Below are 17,987 nucleotides of genomic sequence, written 5' to 3' on the forward strand. Positions count from 1 at the left end.
TGAGGGAAAGCCCAGTTCAACGGGTGCCCGCGTAGATTTCCGCGTCCGTTTCCCCGGGTGTCCGCGCACCCTCTGGTTCAAACCGCGTCCGAGCGAGATCCCAATTCCCAATTGCATCAGTGGCACGCACCGTGGTGCTGCAGGCTGCAGGCTGCAGGCTGCAGGCTGCAGGCTGCAGGCTGCAGGCTGCAGGCTGCAGGCTGCAGGCTGCAGGCTGCAGGCTGCAGGCTGCAGGCTGCAGGCTGCAGGCTGCAGGCTGCAGGCTGCAGGCTGCGGGGCGCACCAGTCTCCCCCTGGTGGAACGCTTTGGATTTTCCAGGCAAATCCCACAAAAAAAAAACAAAAAAAAAAGTTCATGGGTGTGAGGTGCAGGATGTCCAGCTGAAGAGAGAGGGAGCGAGCGAGAGAGAGAGAGAGGGAGGGAGGGAGGGCCGGGGAAGAAAAAGGAAAACAGCGACGAGAAGCAAGAGAGCAGGCGGATCCGCGGGCAGAGAGGAGCTGGACCCAGAGGCTGCAGCGTTTCGCGGTGAAACATGGGGTTTCTGACGGTGTTCAGCCTGTTGTTGGTGCAGTTCGTGGCGTTCCGGGGAACACGCGCTGCCCCTTCGCCCATTATCAGGTTCCCGGGAGACGACACCACTCCCAAAACCGACAAAGAAGTTGCCCTGGTAAGTGGTGTCTATGGTGTTGTTTATTATGCATTGGGTTTTTTTTTTTTTTTTTTTTCCCCTTCTATGTTTTTATTCATTACATTTTTTTTGTGTTTTTTTTTTTTTCCCTTCATGGTTAGAAATGCATTGTGTCGTTGTTGAATTTGCAACCGTCCGTTAAGTTGTTCGTCATCGGCGAAACACGCTCAACATGTGTTCCCTCGGAAGAGAAAAGGACCAACACCCCCGCCCCCCAAAAAAAAAAAAAAACAACGCCTGCAGCGCGTAGATCTCAGTAACACGTTTCCTCCCCTCCGCCGCAGCACTACCTGAACAAGTTTTACGGATGCCCCCAAGACAGATGCAACCTCATGGTGCTGAAGGACACCCTGAAGAAAATGCAGAAGTTTTTCTCCCTGCAAGAAACCGGGGAAATCGACCCCAAAACCGTGGAGATCATGAAGAAGCCCCGCTGCGGGGTTCCAGATGTGGCCAACTACAACTTCTTCCACAGGAGACCCATGTGGCAGAAGAAGGACATTACATACAGGTACGGGGGACTCTGATTCAGCAGGGTACGGAATGGAAACGGGTCCGAATCCACGGGGCGACGTAACGCCGACGCTGCGGCGTGAGACGAAGGCAGGTATCTAGGCGTCGCCGTCGGGGCCGTCGGGGCCGTCGTGGCGGTGGGGTTTTCCCGAACTTTGTGGACCCCCTCCGGGCCCGTTCCGACCGATGCCTCCACCTGGCGGGTCATCACGTCCGCGTTACCCCCCCCACCCTTACCACCGTCAAACGATCGCTACGTGATTCCAGGGAGGGGGCCACGGGGGGGGGGGGGCACTTTCTGACGTGACCTAATTCGAGACCCCGGATGTTGTTGCGGAATAACGACCCGGTTGGAGAAGTTCAGCCTTAACGAACGTGAGGGCGTGTTCCTTCCCGGAGGCTGATGACTGGTTTTGATTTAATTTGCTGATGACACCAGAGGATAGGCGGAGAGCTTATCGTAAAAATCCCAAAAAAAGGAGGTTGAATCAGAAGTTGGGGGAAGAAAAAAATAAAGACATCTTTTTCAAGTTAACTCAAGTCACCTCCTTTTCCTGGCACCGACTGTGCGTACAGTCCGCTCCCACAGCCTCGCCCGGCGCGACACGCTCCGCCCCGCCCCCCTCATCCGTCCGAATGTTCACGCGTCTGCTCCCTCGTTAGCGCCACGCATTCCAGCGGCCCCCTGCTGGGATGTGCGCCGTTGCCTCGGGGCCGTCACCGGCCTCGGGTCGGGGGGGGGGTGTCTACTTCAGCGATCCTGGCCCCTCGCCTTGTGTTCTAAAGAGGGAAAGGAGGTGAACGGTAAAAAACAAAAACGCGGAGCTATCTCAGGCCGCGTTGAGGAATGCGGCGGAGCAGACGCGCAGGTTTTGCGGCGGAGCTCTGTTGCAGAGGCAGCATTTTCACCGGATGACTCACGGTCCGACCGGACTCTTTCCGCTGGATTCCACTCCGCGGTCGCAGGGATACTCCCAACTTACATTTACATTTACATTTAGTCATTTAGCAGACGCTTTTATCCAAAGCGACTTACAAGGGAGAATAACATTCAAGCTACATTGCGACAGAGATTAGTGTAACAACAACATTAGTGTAACAATAAACTTGTTTTTATTTATTTTTTATTTTTTTCCCCCCTCCGGCCGTAGCATCTGTACACTGTCGACGTCATGACGAAAACATGTTTTACAAAACGCATTCAGAGCTGAGAGAGGGACAAATGCATGCACCCTTCAGTATCACCCGTTTTTTTCTTGGAGTCCATGCTTGGCAACAACCGCATCTTTTGTTTTATTGCAATTTGCAGAAACACTAACTTCAAGAACGGGTTCTCTGTTTTACAGCCCAGGCCTTATTATCATGTTGTTTCACTTAAGTTATGACTGTTCAGCGCAACCTCACTTCACTCGTGAGGAACGTACCGCTCCGCTGCAGCTTCTTTCTGTGCTTGAATGCAGTCCAATTGAAGGCTAAGGACTTAAAAAAAAAAACCAAAACAAACAAAAAAAAAAACGGCAAGCTCACAATATTTTCAGACGGTATTTCTGTGATATCCTGAAAGAGATAAGTCACAAAACCGTGCATTCCGCTCAAAATCAACGTCAGCTGTTTCGGGCTACAGCCGAGGTAACTAGAAACAGGACGTTGCGCTGCTTCCGGCAGATAAACTACCGCTGCAAAAGTTATGCTCTGGGTGCACTGCGGCGGTTGCAAAAAGTAGTTGTAGTTATCGATATGAGGTTAATTGCTGAATAATAACATGTTAAAGGAATACACAAAGACATATAATGACTATAAAGTTTATTTCTGGAGATTTAACATTTCCTTGGTCATGAAGTGCTCAGCCAGGTTGTGCTGTGAACAGCTCTAAATGATGGGAACAGACGTCCTAACCAGGCCTGGGTTGATAAAGAGATGAACTATTCCTCAAATGTTTTAAATACTTCATCGACCCCATTTATTTCACAACACGGATCACAAAGAAAAAAGAGCGGTGGCCGTCCACTTGACAAGTGGCGCGAGATCTCCTCGCTTTTCTTTGACCTACACGGTAATTCTTACTCTTATGGAAAACGAATCCTCAGGAGCCCGAAGCTAAGTCGGAGGGCTCAAGGACCTCCAAAGAGACGAGCTTTTGAAATGAAGCGCTTCATTATTTCCCCCCCTAGAATCCTGGGACACAGTCCTGACCTGGACGAGGAGACCATCGACGACGCTTTCTTCAGGGCCTTCAAGGTGTGGAGCGACGTCACGCCGCTCACCTTCGCCCGCATCATGGACGGAGAGGCCGACATCATGATCAACTTCGGCCGCAACGGTGCGTCGCCGTAGCGGCCCGGCCGGGGCCGGGCGCGGGGCTGAACGCGAACGCACGGAATACTGAAGACGGACGGCGTTGTTCACCGTACATTGGCGGCCCCGTCCGTTCGCAAGACGCAGATCTTGTGTTTGTTTGTACAAATTGCCGAAATAACACGACCGCGTCCGTCTCCTCCCATCTGACGAATGTGGCACAAGCTCTCCACTGTTTTAAAATAAGCTTCTCATACTTTTTTTCTCATACTCTCACTCGACGTATTTATGTTTTTAATAGGTCAATTGCATCCCCCTTCTAGTGTGGCGGTGTTATATACTGCCGGGTGTGTACTACAGTACACACTCCAGCAGATAGCACACACTATTACTACATGTGATTATCATTGTATGAACGCAGTAGGTTACGATGAGTCTTGGTATGAATTTTGGCTCGTTGTGCCAGATAACAGTTTCAAACCTTTACAATACTCCATCAGCAGTCAGTGCAGTATTGTACAATACGGTGAAACTGTCTCACCAGCTCCTCTGCCGCCACGTCTCAAACTCAGACCCTTTGGCCTGTTTCGAGCCAGTCCTGTGGCGTTTAAAGTGGTAATCCGTAAAAGTATTGAGTTAAAAAGAAAAAAAAAATCCCGTATTTGATGCTTTTTTTTTTTTTTTGGAGCCGGCGCTTTTGAAGATACAGCTGTTCAATGTATTTGTGTCGTGCATGTGCTCCGCCAGACGCTATTTCCGTTGTGTGTATCGGTTTGCTGTTCTCTAGACTAACAAGCGCTCGCTCGGACAAACCCGACCCGGACTTCACCGTGAAAATCCCCGAGCTCCCCCCTTGTGCCGCGTCGGTGACTGTGAGGCCGCACCCACATAACGAAAACAGTTCCTCCCAGGTCGCCCGGCTGTCGTACGCTCAAATATAACCCGGGGACGGGTGTTATTATGGCACCACCCGACACACCAAGCCTGTACTTTAAGATGATTTAGTGGAGGGGCTTGTGGTAACAGATAAATACGGTGGCCACCATATAACAGTAGTGGCCACTTGGTAGTTCTTGACAGGGACTGTTTAAATCTTTGTTACTATAAAGATCTCAGTATTATTACAGGCAATACAAAAATAAATAAATATATATATATATATTTACCTCCAGGAATAAATGGCCGATGTTAGTGTTGATAACTGCAGGAACCAGGAAAATGGTTATAAGGTGTAGGGAGGACTTGTAACACCGGCTGGAAGACCATGGTATTGGTGTTGAATGGTGGGTAATTGAGGGAGGCGGGACGCGCCCTCATTGTATTTTTGACCCTTGGAATGTGCCGCCCGCAGAGCATGGAGACGGCTACCCCTTCGACGGTAAAGATGGTCTGCTAGCTCACGCCTTTGCTCCAGGCCCGGGCATCGGGGGGGACTCCCACTTCGACGACGATGAGCAGTGGACGCTCGGAGATGGCCAAGGTACTTTGCGCCGTTTCTGCCATTTTCTTCTTTCGTCCCTTTTCCGAAATGACGGGTCGCACGGTAAAGTGACACGTATCGGGAAAACGTGCCGCGGTGCACCGCCGCTCTCACGACTCTTCCTCGCTTTCTGACAGTGGTCAAGGTGAAGTTCGGCAACGCTGAGGGGGAGTTCTGCAAGTTTCCTTTCCTGTTCATGGAGAAGGAGTACAGCAGCTGTACGTCTCAAGGCCGCGACGACGGCTTCCTGTGGTGCTCCACCACTTACAACTTTGATGAGGACGGCAAATATGGCTTCTGTCCCCATGAGTGTGAGTCGGTGCCGTTATGTGAAGTGACCCATTTTCTAAAACCTCAGAAAACACCATTGCCGTTTCTCTGTTGTCGCGTCGCAAAGCCATAAATGGTAACCTGACAACTCCAAACGATCCGGAATCGGCCCCATTGCAGGTTCAAATGAGCTTGAAATACATTTTGAAGAATGTTGATTTTGGAAAGAGAGAAAGTAGGTTGGGTTTCAGGCCAGGAAAATAATTTTTTTTTTTTGTTTTCAATGGCTTGCGGAATGTTGTGCTTTCGCACTTGGGGTTTTCGGGCATTGTCAAAGCATTTTGTTCATCTTTTATGTTCCAGTGTGTGGTTTTGCCGCTGCCCGCTGCTCACTTTTAAGACCTGGCAAAGACAGACAACTAGTAAATGTTATGGCTCCAACGACGGTTTGTATAGCATGTGGAAGTGATGAACTATCAGTCGTGAAGGGGCAGCGCATCCAGCTTTATCGATTCGGAAGCGACCTCCGAAAGGTGTTTCCTCATATGTATGATAGTGTTTCAATTTTTTTTTATTTTTTTCCTTCTACCTTTTGTGAGTTTGATCAACATTGCCTCGGCGAGAAATGACACACTGCAAAAGATCCCACCGACAACAACAACCTCAACGCCGAACAAATATTTGAGCAGTCGAACCAGCCTGTCAGATAGATCAACATTTATAGTAATAGAGGAGCGTCTGGCGTCCAGGAGCATCTACACATCCACTGACACGTGTCGATTTTGAGACGCGGAAAAAGATGAACATGATGCCACCGACACATTTTTGACGAAAGACAAAACGTGGGCTCGCATCCGGGCTGTCCTTTCTTTTAACACTGACCCTTGAACTTTTAACCTTTGCAGTGCTGTTCACTCTGGGCGGAAACGCCGATGGAGCTCCCTGCAAGTTTCCCTTCACGTTCCAGGGGGAGAAGTACGACAGCTGCACCACTCAAGGCCGCGACGACGGCTACCGCTGGTGCGGCACCACCGACGACTACGACCGCGATACCACCTACGGGTTCTGCCCGGAGACCGGTGAGAGCTGTTATCTATTACCCACTGGCTCTGATGGACTGGACACTCGTTCCAGAGGTGTCTGGAGCAGATCCGTCCACATCATATGGTTGCTTTGAATAGATTTGGCCTCCAAAGTTTTCACCTCTGGTTAATCACCGGCGCTTTGACTTCAGTGTCATTTAGCGTGGCTTGGAATTCTTGGAATTGTGGCTTGGAAAGCAAAGTATTACGTTTTACATTTGCGTTTTGTGTTTGTTGGTGAAAATTGGAAACTTTGTTTGTATATATGACACAAGATACGTGTGTGTTTGTGAACTTTTTTGTTCTTGTTTTTTTTAACCAATCATTGTCCCTGATGCAGCGGTCCACAGGAATTTCCAATTCCCAACTGCGGAATTTTTTTTTCTTACTTGTGGTCTACTGCATCGCAGTAAATGAATTTTACTGTGGAATGACAGCGCTTATTTTCCATTCTGTCAGTAGGGCTGGCTTTGCTATTGGTTTAAAAGTGGGGGAGAGGTAGAAAGAGGAAGGAGAGAGCGAGGGCGAGCGAGAGAGAGAGAGAGGGAGGGAGAGAGAGAGAGCGGGCGAGAGAGGGAGAGAAAAAGAGAGAGAGGGAGAGAGTGGGTGTGAGAGAGAGAGAGAGAGAGAGACAAAATGACTTGGGTTTGCATCTGTTTCTAATTGACTGGAAATGTATCGGCACAGCGGAGCCCTGCATGCTATCTAACCCCCAACGACAATAACAGAATAAAAAATAAAAAAAACGTCTTGCCAGACAGAATATTATCTCTTTATGAAAGAAAGGTTATTTCAACAAGCGATCGTTGGTTTGTGTGAAATAGAAATAGTCGTTTGCAACTGTTGTGCAGTCTTCCGCAACCGCTTCACAATACTTCAACATGGTCTCTAATCATTGTCACCGTGTGACGCGAACCAAAGTTTTCAGAGAACACTTCAGTGTGTTTCGAAGCCGTGAAGCTTGTGAAGTTTCCAAAGATGGAAGACTAACCTGCGATTCAAGCTTTTCACGGGAGAGAAGCAAAAGCTGCAATAAGCATGAGTTTGATCAAAAAAAAAATTGATTTTAAAATCGGGAAGTGCATAATGCGAACTGTAACTTTCTGTTAGAATCAGGCCCGGACAGCTATTCACAGGGGAACAAAATGGCGTCGTCGTCCATCCAGGTTGAGCTTGTCGTCTTGCACGCGATCACTCATGCTGTCGACCCGTCCCTCCCCCCCTTGCAGCCATGTCTACGGTCGGAGGGAATGCGGAGGGAAGCCCGTGCGTCTTCCCCTTCACCTTCCTGGGAGACACGTACGACGCCTGCACCTCCTCCGGACGCAGCGATGGCAAGATGTGGTGCGGAGTCACCAAGAGCTACGACGACGACCGCAAGTGGGGATTCTGTCCCGACCAAGGTGTGGCGATAGGACCGTAGTCAGTAATGCTTTCATGATCATTTTAGAGGTTTGTTTTCAATTCAGGACATAAAGTCAGCAGAACAAGGCCAACCTCAAGGAAACCTAAGGTCCAGCACTTTAACTGACAAAAAGCATTGAGTCAGCTAAGACATAGAGAGTTAGTATTTTTAAATAAATACCAGTCAGTGCAACTTTGAATCAAGAACAAGTCATATTACTTACTCGTCAGATACTGGGGGGGATATGGCAGAATGTCTTAAGACAATTTAGTATTTACCAGTATAATTGTACCACTACTGATGATATCATTATACCCACAACCCACATGTCCATATATTGGTTAAACAGGCTTCTTCATGCTTCAAAATCATTATGAAAATTATTACTATTCATTTTAAGTGTATTCTTAATAATAAAAAAAAATATTATGTCCATACATGACTTTTTCTATTTTATATCAATTCATTTAATAGGTTTAAATTGTATTCCTTTAGTGTCATATTGAAACCTCCCATTGGCATTGGGTTTATGTGACGGGTGGTGTTCATGTCTCAGGCTACAGTTTGTTCCTGGTGGCGGCCCATGAGTTCGGTCACGCTCTTGGTTTGGAGCACTCCCAGGACCCCGGGGCCCTGATGGCTCCCATCTACACATACACCAAAGACTTCAGACTGTCTAACGACGATGTCAAGGGAATTCAGGAGCTTTATGGTAAGATGAAATTCCAAATGTTTGCATTATTTTATTTAACTTGTAAAGAGGTTTTCTTTTTTGTGCACTCATCACAACCTCTTTAAGATGTGGATTATTTGCACACGTAAGGATTTTATGGAACCTGTTAGAAACAGTGTTCTACTGTTGGCCCCTGAACAGCTAATTAAAACGGGGCTGGAGCTAAATCGTACTGTAGTTGTTAATGGAGTGGAAAGGGCTGCTAATTCACTTTTGCCCATTTAATCAGACAACTGAAAAGCCACACACCATCTCTCCTTTAACCTCCTGGCTATCACTGACTGGAATGTCTAGAAGCGGTATTCTCCGTTTTACATCATTAAGACAAAGGAATACTCAGTCTCCTCCTGTTGGACGGGGGACGTGCTGTGGTCGTGTTGGTCATATCAAACAGCAGCTAATCTCTTACTAATCTGTTAGGCGCACTGGACGGGGGCAAGTCTCTGCCCCCCACGCAGGGGCCGGTCACTCCCATGGATCTGTGCAGTGAACCTGTGGTGTTCAATGCTGTGGCACAGATCAGGGGAGAAACCTTCTTCTTCAAGGATAGGTAAGGGAATCAACTCTCAGTCCTAATATTCCATCATGGAAAATGGGCCTGAAATGCTCCCCATTAGGAATGCATATATTGTACATACTATACCGAGCGATAGGGCATTAATGACCATGTTATCTCAAATTGCAATCGGCTCAAATAATTGGCGCTATGTAGTAATTGTGACAGCTCTACCAAGCAATGATGGCAAGTTGACGTGGAGATGAATCTGATTATTCTAGCCATCGTAAGCAGATGCTTCTCTACAGTCTGTGTCAAGCAGCTTTTCGGGCGAGGGCGTGCACAATCCTCTGTTTAGAACCCAATACAGACTTCCAAATACTCCATATATGCTCTTTTACACAATAACACAGACCGCCTTCACACCCGGCGTTAAAATGTATTTCAGGTGATGAGATTGCAATCTGATAGCGCTTGATGACATAAAAAGCGTATATGCCTATATGCAGCCAAGATGCAATGAGGACGGATTGTGATCTAATCACCCAAACCTCCTCCAGATGTGGTCAGGGACACATTCTTTGTAAAGGCTGTGGCTTTTTCAGCCCTCATACAGAAGCACTGAACGGCGAGTAGAAAAAAAGCTGTGCGATGTGGTCACCCTTATAAAATAATAACAAAAATACTTCTATACTTTACCACAATGCTGGTGAATGTAGGTTTTTATATGCAGTCTTAGTTCGAGTAAGAAGACTAGAAAAGTGGTATGAGTAGGAAGATATTTGTGGCGTGGTGTTCTGGTCCGCTCTCAGCTTCTCTCTGACTCAGTGTATTTCCCCTGAACCCACAACATTCAAAATGGGTTAAAACCCTTTTTTTTTTTTTCCCAGCTTCAAGCAAAACATAACCGTGCTATGACATCGTAAATCAAATCTGTGTTGGATATTTTGCAGTCATTTCTCTTCTTTTCACGTCCACCTAAATCCCTCCCCCCGCTCGGCAATTTTAAGATAGGTGTATCTTTGTCATGAGCGTTTGGGAACCATGTCCAAAGCAAACAGAGCAGCAGACTGAGTGAACTCATTCAGTTACTCCAGCTTCCCTCCTCTGGAGTTTTAAGTTGGAGGCACTGGAAGAAGCCACCCACAGGTCTTGATCGCAGATTCTGCTTTAATACAACGTTGACGTCTCACTACGCTGTGTCCTCCCCGCGACGCCCGAGGAGAGAAGTGTTCTATGGACCGTGATTCTCTCTCATAGTGAATCACATCTTTAAGTTCAGGTCATTGTGTTTATCTCATAATCTTTCCCAGTTCATTTCAATAGCCTCCTTACTTTTTGAGTTCCGCAAAAGTGAGAAATGTTTTGGAATCGTTGATGACTGCAAATTAGCAGATCATATTTAGTCATTTTTCATATGACGATGGGCAATATCCTACTATCACACAATAGTGGACGTGTCACAACATCACCTAAGATAAATATATCCAACACATCTTAATATTGACTCAATGGCAAAGGGAAAATACATATTCTAGGAAGAAACTGTGTTTGCACTCTGTAGTGCTCTCACACTGTTTCAGAGGTGCGATCACCCCCGAGTCCTGTTATGCACAGCTGGATCAGCGTGAACAGATGTCCGAACTACAATAACCTACAGCTCTCAACTAGTTTAACAAGACACCGTTGCAGAACGTGGAGCTACAATGGCGGTTCTCTCAGATTTTACTGAAAATCCATTAAGCTAATCAGAACTACTTGAATTCGCTTAAAGATCAGATTTACCGCACAATGTGGGAGAAGGTTTGTTCAACAACTGTTTGTTTTCATTTGAATAGTTTTTTGTGGTGCATATCATAGTTTAACTAGTTTGAAGATCAATTTGTGCACATTGCCTTAGAATGTTTTAAGTTTCCCGACACATCAAAAAGGTTGAGTCAGGACGGATCCGGAGGTGTTGTGCAAAGTCAGGACAGAGGGAGACTTGAGGCAATGAAGGGAACATACATGTCTCCCAAAACTCTCTGCCGGGCGGTTGCTCACAGAGAATTAATGAGCTACCTGTAAGATTCAAAGGATAAATAGCCGCAGTATAGATATAAAATTGCATATTTTTTGAGAAAATTCAGTGCCTTATAGTCTCAGCTGATGTTGACCTAAGAGTTCCATTGTAAAAGGGGATTCTCCTCTGCCCCTGCTCAGTCTATTTTCGATGTCAGACAAATCTCGACACGATGTGATGACTAAGGCTTAAAGCTTTTCCTGAGCTCAGCAAAATAAACAGCGTTGTCTGTGTCTGGAGACTTGAGATGAACACGGTCATGAAGTTGACTTCAAAGTGCACTTAACCAGTACACTGATAAAAGTAGCCAATGTTTTGGTTCGGTTGTTCTCTCTGCGATACACTTCCCCATCACTTATTTGAAATTATCAGTACCTATATTTCATAAAACCTGAATAAGCTTTTGAAATGCACCCACGGTAACTCGTTTTTATTCGACTTGACAGGATTCCAAAAACAAGTGGGTGTGCGGATGTCTGCTTTGTATATCTACCAAGAATTAGAACTCATCCTTGCAAATCTCTTTAAAAAATGGGTCAGTAGAAATGAGTTTGGAGAGCTGCTGTTGTTGTGCAGCTGCATATTGGAAATCCGGGCAAGATGGGTCTTGTTCCGCTGGCGTCGGCAGCCTTGGCCCTAACGAGAACCAGATGCTCATGAATCAGGCCATTGTGGCTGGCTTGGCCAGTAAAGCACTTGTACTACTTCCCTCATTTCTCTCTCACCCCCGTTCTCTCTTTTTTTTTTTTACCTATCTTTCTCTGGTTTCGCACTCTCTCCACCAGGTTCCTCTTCAGGTCAGTCAACTTCAGAAGCAAGCCCAACGGCCCCATGCTAGTGGCAACCTACTGGCCCGACCTGCCGGACAAGATAGACGCTGTCTATGAAAACCCACTGGAAGAGAAGACCGTCTTCTTCGCAGGTAGGACAGAGTAAATAATAAAGGCAGGATTAGTCCGTCAAATCAAGCAAAGAAAGGATTGAATAACTCTCTTTTTTTATTGCGAAGAGGACCTTTCATTCTTATCACTTCCCTTACCATTCATGACTTTGTCTACAGCAATCTGAGAAATAGAAACAGTTCCATTTCTATGAAGTAATGAATCGGGTTTCTTCACATTAACACCACTGGGAAGGTTTTCCCTTCCAACAACCATCCATTTGTGAGAACGTGAGCAGAAGCAGGAATGCTGGCTGTCTGTGGTTGTATGCGGTGTTCACTCCTCAACATTAAATCCGTTATTAAACCATAATTAGAGGTTGACAATACGGCACATGCCCTGCACTGCAGTATCATGACAACTTCCTGAATCCCGAGAAGTAAATGAATGGAATATATTCTTACATTTATTATATTCTTAAGTTTCTAAGTTGCTGAACATATTTTCCTCTGCCTGCCATTTACTGTAGAAAGCCTTACTTCCGTCTTCTGCAAATTCTCCCAAAATAAGGCTAACATTTCACCCACTTGAATAAATTGCATACTATCTGACGTCATACAGCACATTATATTTTCCCTAAAAATGTATTTAAATATAGGATTCAACTTTCTGTTAAAATTATAGTTACACATTTACGTGATATGCGTGACAATAACACCAACTTCGCATCAGTAGGGAAATGTTTGCACACTAGGTGGAATAATTTATTTCCATTTCCAATCTTGCATCTTGCAGGAAACGAGGTCTGGGTCTACAAAGCGGATGCGATAGAAAAAGGCTACCCCAAGAGGATCTCCAACCTCGGCCTCCCCGCTGACTTACAGAGAATCGATGCTGCCTTCAACTTCAGGAAGAACAGGAAGACCTACCTGTTTAGTGGGGACAAGTTCTGGAGGTAAGGAGCAAAGTCTGATGAATAAACCTGGCCATGAACGCAGGAATCTAAGACAACTCAGGCTCACTGATGATGACAATGACGATGGGTGTTTGCTTTTAAATACCGAAGTAGATCAAGTGACTCAAAAGAGATTATGGTCTCTTTTGCAAGAGACACCAGTGAACAAATGGCTTAATGTCACTAACAACACGGTCCAGTCACATGTTACAGATCGTTCAATTAATACAACCATGTGCAACTCTTGCGTTTCCATCATCAAAATGTAGAGAGTTGTTCAATGCTTATTGCTCAATGCAGCACCGGACAAGTCTACTCTTATTTTGATTTGTGTTTAGATACAATGAAGATAAGAAGAAAATGGACCCTGGATTTCCCAAGCTTATCGCCGATTCCTGGAACGGCATTCCAGATGGAATTGACGCCGCCTTTAGTCTGAATAACATCGGTAAGGATTGTTGCAGTATCCACAACGCCTTCGTAGGAATAAGGTTGATGAAAATGTATGATAACTTCTTTCTGTCAATTCTGTTAAATGCTGTAAAAAGGTTAGAAAGAAAAATATGTATTTGATATACACTCACTGAGCACTCTATTAGGAACAACTGTACACCTACATATTCGCGCAGTTATCTAATTAGCCAATCGTGGGGCAGCGGTGCAATGCATAAAATCATGCAGATACGGGTCAGCAGCTTCAGTTAATGTTCACATCAAACATCAGAATGGGTTATGTGTTTTAAATGGTTAATTTGATCACAGTGTTTTCAACCATGGCATGATTGTTGGTGCCAGATAGGCTGGTTTGAGTATTTCTGTAACTGCTGATCTCCTGGGATTTTCACATGCAATAGTCTCCAGAGTTTACTCAGAATGGTGCGAAAAAAGAAAAACATCCAGTGAGCGGCAGTTCTGCTGACGGAAACACCTTGTTGATGAGAGAGGTCAACGGAGAATGGCTGGACTGGTTCGAGCTGACAGAAAGGCTACGGTAGCACAGATAACCACCTTGTACAATTGTGCTGAGCAGAAGACATCTCAGAATGCACAACATGTCGAACCTTGAGGCGGATGGGCTACACCCAGCAGAAGACCATGTTGGGTTCCACTTCTGTCGGCCAAGGACAGAAAGCTGAGGCTGCAGTGGGCACAGGCTCACCAAAACTGAACAGTTGAAGACCGGGAAAAAACGTAGCCTGGTCTGATGAATCTCCATTTCTGCTGAGGCACACAGATGGCAGGGTCAGAATTTGCGCCAACAGCTTGAATCCATGGACCCAACCTGCCTTGTGTGAACAGCCCAAGCTGGGGGCGGTGGTGTAATGGTGTGAGGGATCTTTTCTTGGAACACTTGGGGCCCGTTTATACCAATCAATCATCGCTTGAATGCCACAGCCTATCTGAGTGTTGATGCTGACCATGTGCTTCTGTTCTGGGCCACAATGTACCCATCTTCTAACGGCTACTTCTAACGGCTAGGATGATAATACACAATGTCCCAAAGCCAAAGTCGTCTCAAACTGGTTTCATGAACATGACCAAGGGTTCATTGTTCTTCAGTGGCCTTCCCAGTCACTAGATCTGATTCCAATAGAACACCTGTGGGATGTGATAGAACGGGAGATTTGCAGCATGTCAAACCTGCAGGAATTGCATGATCCAATCATGTCATAATGGACCAGAATCTCAAAGGAATATTTCCAACTTCTTGTAGAATCCATGACAAGAGGAATTGAGGCTGTTTTGAGAGCAAAGAGAGGCCCTACTCAGTATTAGTCTAGTGTTCCTAATAAAGTCCTAAGTGAGTGTATATGTGCTGTCGTGCTGTAGTTGAAGGCCTAGGAATAAAGTAGCAGAAGCCCTTATGGAATAACATTTTCACAGACTGTCTTATAAACGAGACCTTGAAGGAGATGAGGGCAGAGCTCGAGGGAACTATTTAGAAATGGGGGGAAAAGGGGCTTCATTTTGCCTTGCTGGTGCTATGTGTGCCAGTTCACCGTTAGCAGACAAGCATTCCTTGCAGTCAAATCCCCGGCCAATCCAGCCGGCTCCCAGCTAGCTCCCTCATCACGACTGGCACTCTGCCATGAACAACAACCTAGTGCATACATACTGTATGCCTGCTTGCCCTGCTAATGCCGTCTAGACAAATGATTTTTTGAAGAAGTATTTAAGGAAGATGGGGAAAGTAACACAGGAAAGGGGATCTGTTCTGGTGTCAACAGTCAAGGAACATAGCTTTTTTACTTTGCAACAAATATAGTAACTCCTCCATTTATTTTGTGTGCTGGTCCACAATATCAGCTGCCTGGATTATCACTGGTGGTCGCGATTAACTGGGCCAATATTTGGCATTTTGAGATAATTGGCATTGGCCGATTCCTGGGTTCACGGGGCCGATAAACAAAAAATGTCTGCAGACAAGTGGTGTCAAAAATATCGATTTTTTTTTTTATCATCTATATATATATATATATATATATATAAATTCTGAATATTTGAATCTGTTTCAATACTCGTTGTCCGCACTATCGATATACAGCAGCTGCGCTCTCTTTTCTCTCTGACAGCATGTTGACATACACACACACACCGCTGCAGAGCCCACATAGCCCCGCCTCCTCTCACTCACTCACAGTGCTGTCTTCTTCCCGTCACTCTTCTCATTCGCTCCGGTTTGTTATGGTGTTGGCTCATTAAAGATGGCAAGTGCAGGGCATCCGCAACCAGTTTTGGTTGATAAAGAAAACAGCGGTGCGCCGCACGTGCGCTCCCGTGCCGGTTTTCTGTGGTTTTCATTTTAGATCTATTTATTTTCGTGTGTTCCCTACTTGTATGAAACTACATTTTTAAACACAACTGAGTTAAGGGACTGTCCCGTTCCCTTACAAAAAACCCTGCCCCCCCTCCCCCAGCCGCCTCACGCACATCTCCCTGTTGCTTTCCATTTCCATGGGACCTCATTAAGTACAAACTGGATGTTTTTGTGGAAATACTTTACTTGTAAATAATAAATCCTGCACTTCTGTAACTGCAAGACTTTTTTCCAATTTCCTGATCGAACTTCAATATGACGCAGTTTATTTTATTTTTTTTATCGCTTATAATGTGTTATTTATTTTTCATTCATTCATATATTTATTTTTTATTATTTTTCATATAAGTAAACAAATAAGTATACATATACAAATGAGTGCACTGCAGATAGTGCAGATCTACTGAAACAGAAACAATGATCTAACAGAAACAATGCAGACAATAATGTTAGTGTTAAATAAATATAGATTTTAGTTCAGCAATTTTCCCATTGCCCCATTTTTTATTATCAAAGTTTTGTATTTAATTAGATGCAAAAAAAAAGAATAAAAACAACAACAACATGATATTGGCATTATACTGTATATCGGTCATAAGCCGCCCCGCTCTCAAAATATCAACATCGGCCATTGAAAAAACCATATCGCTTGACTGATCCAATGCTTCCAAATTCTCCCCAATGCTTCTCACATGCAGTACATACTAAGCATCACAGAGCCTTCCCCACAGAATGAACAAACACATGTATACAGAGCCAGTCTGTGTCCGTCCACAGGGCTGTCTCTGTACGCCTCATTAGCATAGTCAGAAAGAGGATGTTTAGAGTCTGGCTTCACCTGGGTGCAATGGATATTTTGACCGGGGAGACAAATTATATGGACAGAGATGTTTTTCACTGTAGCTTACGATATGTGTTAACATGAATTGCCTTGTCTTTTTTTTTGCTGATTTCATTCATTGTAGTATTTTCTTCCTCGTTCAGTTTCAAAACTGCTGTCACAGTGGACACTGGTATGGATGGAATTGTACGACAAATTCAGGCCTTTACTAGATGTTATATAAAAACAAGTACTGTTTTTGTCTTTTACAGATTATAGCTACTTCTTCAAAGGTGCCCACTATTTCAAGTTGGATGACAGTAGCCTGAAGATCGTTAAACTGGGCGAAATATCAAAGGACTGGCTTGGTTGTTAAACATTCCAGAGATGCGCAGCCACTGGCCCTTCCCACGATGACCTTTGGCCTTGAGATAACGCCGCCATGTTTTGGCACCCAGCTGAAGGTTATTGCAACACGCTGCGCACCGTCATAGGGTTTTTAGCCTGGTAACTGCACACACAGATCAGAGACATATTCCATCCAGTCTGTATAACCAGCCCCTAACATCGTAGAAAGGCTTCTCTGGACCGTCTACAAAGGCAGAGGCAACTGGATTTGTATATTTTTTTAATTTCTGTGTTATATTGGCAATTTGTTTGTTATGCTGGTGCAGACCCTTTTGTAGCCCCTGTTTGTTTTTTTTTTGTTGTTGTTAGAAAGCTCAGACATCAGGTATGTCCACACTGCATTGATGTTGACAGTGCTATGTTGTGCTGTGAGGTATTGACATTTTATTACAAATTTAATTTGTTCTACAACATGTAGAGCATGCGTTGACTCAGAACTGCTTCTATGTCCACAATGTAAAAAGTCAATCTTGACAATGCAGCAGTGTTTTGATTAATAAGTAATTTTTTCATTGTTGTGAAATGCATTTGAAAAGAAAATGAATTTGCACAATGTGACTTGACCGAAAATGGTGCTTTAGATTTTATTTTTTCCCCACATATAGTCCTATATATGGTTTATATTCTGTGCAACTGTCTGATAGGACTACTTATTATGCTTTAGATGTCAGAAAGTAGTGTTTCCAGGCATTCATTATTCTTTACTCGGTTAGCACTTTGTATAGGACAACACAGAGGGAAATGCACAACGTGGAGACCAGATTATAATGGCGCCACCATTTTGTATTCTCTTCACTAACGGTACAGAAAGATCCAAGGCACAGGTTGCCTACTGAGGCTGTATAGGTTTGTTGCATGATGGAATCATGACAAGAGTACCACAGTAATATTGTTTAATAATCTTTTGTATCTTTCCTTTCTTGAGATTTGACTCGGCCATTAGTGTTTGTGTTTTTTGTTTTGTTTTGCTTTTGCACTTTTTTCCATCTATCAACAATAAAGATGAATTGTCAACACTTGGTTATTAACACATTGCAACACATTTGGTTCTTAGGTCTTGCGAAATAAGCTTCATAGATA

At 44.9% G+C, this 17,987-nt stretch overlaps 1 protein-coding gene across 1 annotated transcript; it reads left to right on the plus strand.

Moving 5' to 3' along the window:
• Positions 1–447: 447 nt before the first annotated feature.
• Positions 448–17,923, plus strand: mmp2 (matrix metallopeptidase 2). Its single transcript, XM_079997499.1, has 13 exons — positions 448–668; positions 974–1,200; positions 3,374–3,522; positions 4,849–4,977; positions 5,115–5,288; positions 6,153–6,326; positions 7,559–7,732; positions 8,291–8,446; positions 8,888–9,017; positions 11,811–11,947; positions 12,702–12,861; positions 13,200–13,309; positions 16,772–17,923. The coding sequence occupies exons 1-13, from the start codon at positions 534–536 to the stop codon at positions 16,873–16,875; spliced, it is 1,959 nt and encodes a 652-aa protein (XP_079853625.1). The 5' UTR covers positions 448–533; the 3' UTR covers positions 16,876–17,923.
• The last annotated feature ends 64 nt before the right edge of the window (positions 17,924–17,987 follow it).

This window comes from Zeus faber, assembly GCF_960531495.2.
Source record: "Zeus faber genome assembly, chromosome: 3".
Taxonomy (NCBI): domain Eukaryota; kingdom Metazoa; phylum Chordata; class Actinopteri; order Zeiformes; family Zeidae; genus Zeus; species Zeus faber.

What these genes read in the sequence shown, in the direction of transcription:
- mmp2 (XM_079997499.1), top strand. Translation starts at nt 534, where the DNA reads ATGGGGTTTCTGACGGTGTTCAGCCTGTTGTTGGTGCAGTTCGTGGCG. An exon ending in ACCTTCTTCTTCAAGGATAG is followed by an intron (nt 9,018 to 11,810) that starts GTAAGGGAATCA and finishes TCTCTCCACCAG; the next exon opens with GTTCCTCTTCAGGTCAGTCA. An exon ending in CTTTAGTCTGAATAACATCG is followed by an intron (nt 13,310 to 16,771) that starts GTAAGGATTGTT and finishes TGTCTTTTACAG; the next exon opens with ATTATAGCTACTTCTTCAAA.